Source organism: Delphinus delphis, chromosome 15, assembly GCF_949987515.2.
Source record: "Delphinus delphis chromosome 15, mDelDel1.2, whole genome shotgun sequence".
Lineage (NCBI taxonomy): Eukaryota > Metazoa > Chordata > Mammalia > Artiodactyla > Delphinidae > Delphinus > Delphinus delphis.
In genome coordinates, this window is record NC_082697.1 from 26,766,555 (window position 1) to 26,776,380 (window position 9,826).

The following is a 9,826-nucleotide window of genomic DNA, read 5'->3' on the forward strand; positions in this document are numbered from 1 at the left end:
TTATGTGTTTGTTTGTTTGTTTATTATGGAAAAATACACACACAAATATCACCTGATGCCAAATATTAGCACATGTATATTAGTATATCAGAGGAAAACAAAGAAAAAATTTAAGCCCAAAATAAAGAATCCCTATATCTTCTATACACTTCTCTTTATACATTTCTAATTGTGAGGTAACTCTCTCAGTTCTTGCCTTGGCAGTAGCATTATGTCCACCTCTATGTCATCCAATTCTCAATTGAACTGTCCCCGGTGAAATAACATCTGTAGAATTGGCTCCCTGGATATTAGTCCCAATACTTATATAGATCTGCTGTCTCAGGCTCATGAGAAAATGTTGTACCCTCAACGCTCTGAGGAATAGTTGTCAAAGTCTGGGTAGAATCTCTCTCGGAAGCAGTCGTCCCAGTTACTGTGGTTTCTTGAGTCTTAGTTGTTTTAATTGTTACCTCAGTCGTCCCAGTTACTGTGGTTTCTTGAGTCTTAGTTGTTTTAATTGTTACCTCATCATCAAACCCAGATACGGGAGAAAAAGGAAAGCCATCGTGAGTACCAAATCCAAAAGTTACATCTTCATCGAATGTGGGATGTATTGGCCATGGAGTGTAAGGATCGTCACTGCTTAGGGGAATGCAGCATGACAGCTTGTTCATACAAAGAAGTTTGTACCTTTCGAGATGTAAACATCGTTTTCTGCAGTGTCCTACACCATTCTTCCAGCATCTTTCAACAAACCAGCCAGCTGCAGGGTTAAACAAGCAGTCAATTTTTAAATTCTAGCCACAAGACAACAAACATTAATTCCAAAGTTTGACAACTACTACTATTGCCATCTAAAGTAATATGATAACATATACCACAAGCCATTTGGAGAGACAAAGAAGAAAACTAAAACTGTATATTAAAAACTGTGACATGTGCTATCAAGGAAATTGCTGGTGGTGGGGAGAGGAGAGAGAGAAGGAGAGGGGAGGGGGCAGGAGAAAGACCAGAGAAGAAGGAAAGAGGAGGAGGAGGAAGAAGATGAGACAGAGAGGATAGACATATGCAAAGCTAATAGTTAAGCCATGGCAAGGCAAGAAGGATGAAAGGAGGCTACAGGATACACAGGAGGCAAAGATTATTTCAGGAAAGGACCATCAAATGCTCAGTCCCAGTGTGGAGAAACAGCATCGTATCTTTAAGGTATTAAGAGAAGGCTGAAGAGTCTGAAGTATAATGTGCAAAGAACAAAGGAGCACGAGATAAAATGAGCTTGAAGTAACCATGCCATTGCCTAATCAATTTGGCCATTATTAAGCATTTTTATTTATTCCAAACCATTATGTGAGTTAATTTACTTCAGTTAGCTGGGATTTCACATGGAAATTAGATAAGGGAAAAGGAAGAATAGAATCTGGGAGACACGTTAGAAGCTTTGGCCAAGTAAAACTTGAAGATGGCTGGAACCAGGGCTGTGAGAGTTGTAAAGAAGAGAACAGATTAAAGACATCGATTGTTTGGATATAAGTCAGCGGAGGATGGAGAAATCCAAGTACATTAGTACATTTCTGAGCTGATACAGGGGAGATTCGTGATACTTGCTATTCATAGAATAGTAAACAGAGGAAAGAACACGATTTGGAGGGAAGAGAAAAAGGTGGTTACAAGTACTTGTTTTGGGGTATATAGCACAATATACCTCAGATGTCCAGAGGGCAGTAGGATATAGCTGTAGCAACTCGGTAGACAAGTTTGGACTGTAGATGTAAATTGTGGAATCATTGCCATGGATAGTATTTAAAACTACAGTTATAGATAAAGTACATATAGTGTTGGAATAATGTGAGATAAAAGGGGGCCATAGTTAAATTCTGGGGAGTGTCAATATTGAGAGCTCAGATAGGAGGAGAAGGCTCAGAAGGAACAGCCAGATACTTAGAGCAAAACAGGAGACTGAGACACTGGAGAATTAGATTAGTTTTCCCAAAAGCAGACCTTGGGATAAATTTTGACTACTGTATAATAAATGAGTTGAGGGCATTCAGCACTCCCCACATCGCCAAATCAGTTTGGAAATGGGGAAGTTATGGAAATAAGACAGCCAAAGAGAGGAGAGTTATACAGTTAGTTACCACTGTGATTGACTAGAGCATGACCCCATGGGGAAATCCAGCAACTAGTGTATGGCTAGGATAAAGGTCCAAGTTATCCTTCTTGAGGGTCAGAGGAGCTGGAATATTTCCCCACCATCCAGTAGTTGATAGATGATACCAGAGTGAGCTGACAATTCCCTGTCATTTCCAGACTGCCGCGTTCAGGACTGATTTGCAAGCAATCGACCATGCTTTGAGGATACTGCCAGGTGCGGGTCAGGCTGGTGTGCATGAAAATGGCATATGCCAAAGGGATACAAAGAAAGTTGTATCAGGTATGACTAGATTACGCAAGTGAGGAAAACATTTCCTAAAGGAACACGTGGACACTTGTAGGCAAATACTGCTGTGAGGTTGAGCGAGATAACGCAGGAGCTGGAGCCTCCACTGCATTTAACATGATGAGTGTCACTGGTAATCTTCAGAGTGGTAAGAAGAGGAGAAACAGAAGTGAAGTGGTTGACATGTGAATGAGAAGTGGAAATAGCACCTGGAGACAAAACTCTTAGGAAGTTTAGCTGTGAGGAAGAGCAGAGAAATAGAGAAGTGCTCGGAGGACAATATGGAGTCAAGGGAAGGTTCTTCAGGTTTGTTTTGAAGGCTGCGAAATAAGAGAGCATGTTTGCAAATATTAAGAAGGAACAAGTAGAAAGGGAGAGATTAACGTAGAAGAGGGAAATGAGGCAAAAGAAGGGCATAGTCCTTGATTAGGTGACAAGGATTAAGAACACATACAGCATCTGACTGTACGTGATATGGAGAAGCACACTTCCTCAGCTATGTCAAGAGGGAAAGAGAAGATGGGTGAAAAGCCATACTGGTATGAGTGTTGGCAGCGGTAAAAAGTGCCGTTTGAATTTTTGAAATCTTGAGATGTGGGGTAAAGTCCTAAGCTGGGAGGGAACATCACAGACAGGAGTGGAGCAGGAGAATTGAAAAGAAAGAAAGGTCAGTGCAAAAAGGTGGCCTAGGAAAGAGGAAAGATGAGCTCACACAAGAAATACAGTAGGATTACGAAGCAGCGTCTTAATTCATTGGAGGAGGGAGGATAGGCATCCACCGTGAAACTAGTCTGTTCCATTGTATGATCATTTATCAAGCAACTATATGACCATCTTTCTCAGCAAACCACCCGAGAAGTACCAAGGTTGGTGTATTCTAGGAAACAGCTAGTGCAAAGGCTCTATGTTGGAGGAAGCCAAGGATGTATGAAGAAGGTCAAGTAATTCTCAAAACAACCCTTTTTGCATTTAACTTGATAAAGTATGAAAAGTACCTTTCGTGGGTTGAGGTGGAGAGAGAGCACAACGAAAACTTGGCTCCTATTTCCTCCCCTGGGGATGTTGGCTTTATCCCAACTTCTCCAATGATTCACTGTTCTTTTATTATTTTACTGGCTCCAATTCTATTGCCCTTGGTAGAATTTTCTGTAAGTTTCGAGGGTAGCCGTACCACATCTTTCATCCTGGACAAAGTCTAACATTGCTTCCTCATTCCTAACTTCTACAAAGATTACCTCTCTATGTATTTTTTTTTTTTCCTCCAGGGTACCCATCCTCGAAATCTGAGTCCTGTCAGCATTTCTCTTCCATTCCCAAACACGTTAAATCATCTTGTTCTGTCAATTCTTCTTTAAACTTGCCTCTCACTTGCATTGCTCATTACTCCTTTTCAACTATTCCTGCCAGAGTTAAAATTTCGGGTACAGCTCATCACTCAACAGAGGTTTGAGCCCCTAACTACGGTACAGACTCTGTTCCAGGTCCTCGGGGTACATTTGTGAACTAAGCAGACAAAATCACATAGAGCTTACTTTCTAGCAGGGGAAAACAGACAGTAAAGAAAACGAGTAAATTATCCTGTATGTGAGAGGATGATAAGTAGTTTTCAGAAATGAGAGAATAGATTTAAGTGGAATCTATTTGGTGTGTCATGGGGACAGATGACTGTTTCTTAAACAGCAGTTAGCAGAGGTCTTGAGAGAAGGTGACGATTAAACGATGACTTGAAGGTGGTGAAGGAATTAGTCACACCAGTATGTAGGGCAAGTGCATTCTAAGCAGAGGAAAAAACAGAACTCTGTGGGTTGAGCAAGCCTGGCATGTTTGAGGAAGGGCACTGTGGAAAGCCACACTTTGCCAGTGTGGCTCTGGCAAAGTGAGCAAGGACTAGAGGACTAGAGTAGTGGGAGACGAGGTGAGAGAGGTCATAGGCACCAGATCATGGAGGGCCTGGTGGGTCACTGTAAGGACCCTGGTTATTGTTCTGAGTGAAGAGGGGGCCACTGCCGAGATTTGAGCAGAAGAGGTACGTGGTCTGACTTCCAGTGTGAGCAGATCACACTCTATGCTATCTTGACAGAAGACAGCAGGAGGCAAGAGTAGAAGGACAGAGACCTGTGCGGAAGCTATAAGAAGCAGTAACAGGTGAGAGATGATAGTGACTTGAATCAGAGCGGTAGCAGTGGATGGAGGCGGTGAGATCAGTTGGTTCTAGACATAATTTGCAGGTAGATGTAAGAGATTTCCTGGTAGATACGGATATCACAGCTTAGAATATCAAAGATAGTTCCAAGAATATGGCTTAAGCAATACAAGGATGGTGACTGGGAATAATCTATAACTTAATGTATTTTTTTTTTTTTAGAATGACAGCCATCACTTATTTCAAAGCTCCTCAGTCTGGCATTATTATGTCATTAGGACTTGTGACCTCCATCACCAATATTTCAAAATCATAAATCTAAAAAATATGAATTACAGTGGTATTAATTCAGGCACATAAGCCATCTAGCCAAAATATTATCCCTTGTGTGAATTCTCTCTGAAAAAAAAAAAGAAAAAGAAAGAAAACAGATACAGAATCAGATAGCATCAACTTAAATACAGCTATTAACAGCACTCCACTGATGGACAGTTTGGCTTGGTAAAATGTTTCTTTACAAAACCCTCAGGTGCCATCTCAATTTAAAACAGAAAAATACACTCAAAACATTAAATAGTTAAGTTGCAAAATAGAACCTATAAGCAAAAATTTATAAATCAGCAGGAAACAAATCTACCGCCCTCACAATAAAAGAGGAAAATAAGCAGAACCACACACTTTATAGAAAATTCGAAATACATGATAAATATATATTTGAAGTTTGACTTCTCCATAATCAAAGAAATAGAAAATATTATAAACTTAGATATGTTCCTTCATTTTAAACATTTGCAATATTCAGAATTTGACAATGCACTAAGCAGACAGGAATAAGGTGCATGTCTAGGAATTTTATGTTGAATGGTTTATGTCTATGAATGGTTGTATAGAATATACTTGTATATGAAACATAAATACACTTCTTAGCAAAAATGATAAGCACATAAATGTCCAAATATGAAATTGGATAAAAAAGGTACAGAGGGACTTCCCTAGTGGTGCAGTGGTTAAGAATCCGCCTGTCAGTGCAGGGGACACGGTTTCGAGCCCTGGTCTGGAAAGATCCCACATGCCACGGAGCAACTAAGCCTGTGTGCCACACCACCAAGCCTGTACTCTAGAGCCTGCGAGCCAGAACTACTGAGCCTGCACACCACAACTACTGAAGCTCACATGCCCAGAACCCGTGCTCCACAACAAGAGAAGCCACCACAATGAGAAGCCCGCGCGCTGCAACGAAGAGTAGCCCCCCACTCGGCGCAACTAGAGAAACCCCGCGTGCAGCAATGAAGATTCAACGTAGCCATTAAATTACTTAAAATTAATTGATTTTTAAAAAGGTACAGAGCACCCATTGCATGAAATTCTATGCAATAATTAAAAGTTCAGTTTTTGGAGAATATTTAATATGTGGGAGAATACTCATCATGTTTTAGAAAATTTTAAAGGAGGATATACATTTTTTTCCCACGTTATCCAGGAATCTCAGGGAGAGCAAAAGGGCAAAACCGTATTGTTACTTCTTTATTATTTCAAAACTTTCCAAAATTTCGGTGAATAGTTCATAATCAGAATTGAGTGTAGGTGATAATTCTTTACGTCACTTACATGTGTCCATGTGAATCAAGATATAGATACATAGGCACATGTATGTCCATCTCACGGTAGTGATTACCTTTCTAAGCAAGATACAACGTCTCCAAGTTTGGAGTCCATTTTCTTAGTGCATAAAGAACTCTTAAAAATCAATAAGAAAGAGTTCAGAAATACAATGGAATAGATGTTCAAACTCATTTATAATTGAAGCGTGATGAATTCAAACAAAGATAAGGCAACATTTTCACACATTGAAATGTAATACACGAAAGAATGTGATTAAAAAATGGAGTGATCAGTGTGTGGGAAGCTGACACTATCACACACAAGTGATAAGAGTGCACATACTGTAGTCCATTCGGTCAGTTGTTTGCCAATCTTGCGTGTGTGTGTATGTGTGTGTGTGTGGCCATAAGGGGAAAGATATACATTTGTTTACTAATTTTCCTAGCTGAATTTTTTCTGATAATTAAAAGTTTCCTGCTTAGCAGACCAATTAAATTAAGAAAGGAAATTCACAACCTCACCCCCATATATTCTACGTATACATTAAAAATAATGAAGTAGATTCAGGCACTGATAAGAAGTCTCCGAGATATTGTGCTGGTACATTTAGAAGAATCCGTATGATTAATTTACATTGGTTTTTTTTTAATATCTTTATTGGAGTATAATTGCTTTACAATGGTGTGTTAGTTTCTGCTTTATAACAAAGTGAATCAGTTATACATATACATATGTTCCCATATCTCTTTACATTGGGTTTTTAAAAATCTAAGGTATATAGATATTTGGATCTACTAGGATATACAACTAATTGGTAAGATTACTTCATTGAATGATTCAGAGATTCTGAAAGAGAAGACTGAAGTACTGTTATTCCAGGGTAGGAGAGTCCTTTTCCTTAAACTCATATAAGCCTATTGATTGCTTGATACTTTTTAATCAATTGCAAGTATTACTTTCCAATAAAAGTAGGTAAGTTTCCAAAGTAACATTATTAAAAAGAGGGAATAAGCTCATTCATTATTGATCTATTAGCAGAAGGTCCCTATTGGTCACTTACCTTTTTACTCTGTCTTAACTTATCCCCACTTCTAACTTAAATTTGTGTTATCTTTCTGACGACAGCTCTGCAGATCCTACAAAAAGTGTGATGAACTTGTTCACCGTACCTCAGAACATAAACAAACGAGCACCTCCCTTGAAAACACTTTCACGACAAAAGAGAATTCAAGGTGGTAGTGAGAGTTGGACTAATGAGACACAACAATAAAACAGGTGCAACAATGAAATTGTTAAAATAGAAGCAAAGTCAGGCTGAGTTAACAGTGGTTAGTTATAGAGAGAGACAGAGAGAGTTGCTCAGAAGACTGAGGAAATTCTTCCTTTGGAGAAATGTTTCAGAAGACACCCCAGTTTCATAGGTGCCTCTAACAGAGTCTTAGAGAGCAGGAACATGGAGCTGCCAGCATGCCATCATAAGAGCACTTGTGCTGCTCTTTATTGGCCCAAGGCTTTTCCTGTGGACCTCTTGCCCCCTCAAGACACCTGGGAGCCCAGGGTCAACAACTCATCCTAGTTCCATCATCTCTCCATTGTAGGGTTCCATTACCTTTGGTCACCAGATTTAGTAACCCACATATCATGAAGGTCAGCATCAGGAGATTCATGGCTTCTGGGAGAGAGGGAGCCCTGTGTCCTGAGGAATGCAGAACGCTTTGCACAGTTAAGACTCTGAGTGGTCACCTTTACTGGCCTATCATGGGTGATGAACCAGAGAGGAGGAGAACGCTATGCCAGCCAGAACACCAGATGATTAACTTACATCATTGAGTGTGCATGACAAAATAATGCTCTGTTCTAGAAACTGTTATAGGAAACTGAGGCCTTATGAAATGAAGTATAATCCTAAGGATGTGTAGGGTCTGATGGAAAGAAACAACTCCCCAATAAAGTCCTCCTTAACCTTGCATGGAGCCAGTTACGTCTCCTCTGTCTGTATGCAACACTGTGTATATAGCCATGATAGCAGAATGCTATATCATGATCCAATTTGTTTTGGACCAGTAAGCTTATGATATCCCGTAGATTATCCCCTTCTCCATCTGAGTGATGCCCCAATCCATTGTGTATTAATTTTTTTATAAGTTGTGAAGTTTGCTTTAAATGGATTTTTTTTTTTTTTTTTTGCTATGGATATCCAATTTTTGCAGTAACCATTTGTTGGAAGTACTATCCTTCCTCCATTGAATTGCTTTGGCAGGTTTGTCAAAAATTAGTTGGCCATACTTGGTGCTCTATTCTATTGCATGGATTATGTACCTGTTCCTCTGCCAGTACAACACATTCTTGATTACTGTAGCTGTATAATATGTCTTGAGATAGTGTAGGGATACCTCCTGCTTTATTCTGCTTTCTGAAAATTGTTGTAGCTCCCCCAGTTCCTCTGCCTTTCAATAAAAATTTTAGAATAGTCTTGAGTATATCTATAAAAGATCTTGTTGGGAATATGAAAGCAATTGAGTTACAGCTGTGTTGTAGTTTGAAGAAAAATGACTTCTTTACTATGTTGAGTCTTCCTATCCATGGACATGTGTGCCCCTGTCACTTCATTTAAGCATTTTTTCTTTTTTTAACATCTTTAATGGAGTATAATTGCTTTACAATGTTGTGTTAGTTTCTGCTTTATAACAAAGTGAGTGAGCTATACATATACATATATCCCCATATCCCTTCCCTCTCACGGGTCCCTCCCACTCTCCTTATCCCACCCTTTTAGGTGGTCCCAAAGCACCAAGCTCATCTCCCTGTGCTATGCAGCTGCTTTCCACTAGCTATCTATTTTACATTTGGTAGTGTATATATGTCCATGCCACTCTCTCACTTCATCTCAGCTTTCCCTTCCCCCTCCCTGCGTCCTCAAGTCCATTCTCTACATCTGAATCTTTATTCCTATCCTGCCCCTGGGTTCATCAGAACCTTTTTTTTTTTTTAGATTCCATATATATGTGTTAGCTTACAGTATTTATTTTTTCTGTTTCTGATTTACTTCACTCTGTATGACAGAGTCTATGTCCATCCACCTCCCTACAAATAACTCAATTTCATTTTTTATGACTGAGTAATACTCCACTGTGTATATGTGCAACATCTTCTTTATCCATTCATCTCTCAATGGACACTTAGGTTGCATCCATGAAAGAAAAAAAGAGCTGGAGGAATCAGGCTCCCTGACTTCAGACTATACTACAAAGCTACAGTAATCAATACAGTATGTTACTGGCACAAAAATAGAAATATAGATCAATGGAACAGGATGGATAGCCCAGAGATAAACTCATACATATATGGTCACTTTATCTTTGATGAAGGAGGCAAGACTATTCAGTGGAGAAAAGACAGCCTCTTCAATAAGTGGTCCTGGGAAAACTGGACAGCTATATGTAACAGAATGTAATTAGAACACTTACTAACACATACACAAAAATAAAAACAAAATGGATTAAAGAGCTAGATGTAAGACCAGAAACTATAAAACTCTTAGAGGAAAATATTGGCAGAGCACTCTATGACATAAATCACAGCAAGATCCTTTTTGACCCACCTCTTAGAGAAGTGGAAATAAAAATAAACACATGGGACCTAATGAAACTTAAAAGTATTGC

General features: G+C 39.3%; 1 protein-coding gene across 1 annotated transcript; it reads right to left on the reverse strand.

Annotated features, from left to right (window-relative positions):
- Positions 1-290: 290 nt before the first annotated feature.
- Positions 291-7,831, reverse strand: DEFB125 (defensin beta 125). Its single transcript, XM_060032807.1, has 3 exons — positions 7,774-7,831; positions 507-745; positions 291-452 (listed from the first exon to the last, which is right to left on the reverse strand). The coding sequence occupies exons 1-3, from the start codon at positions 7,829-7,831 to the stop codon at positions 291-293; spliced, it is 459 nt and encodes a 152-aa protein (XP_059888790.1).
- Positions 7,832-9,826: the final 1,995 nt, after the last annotated feature.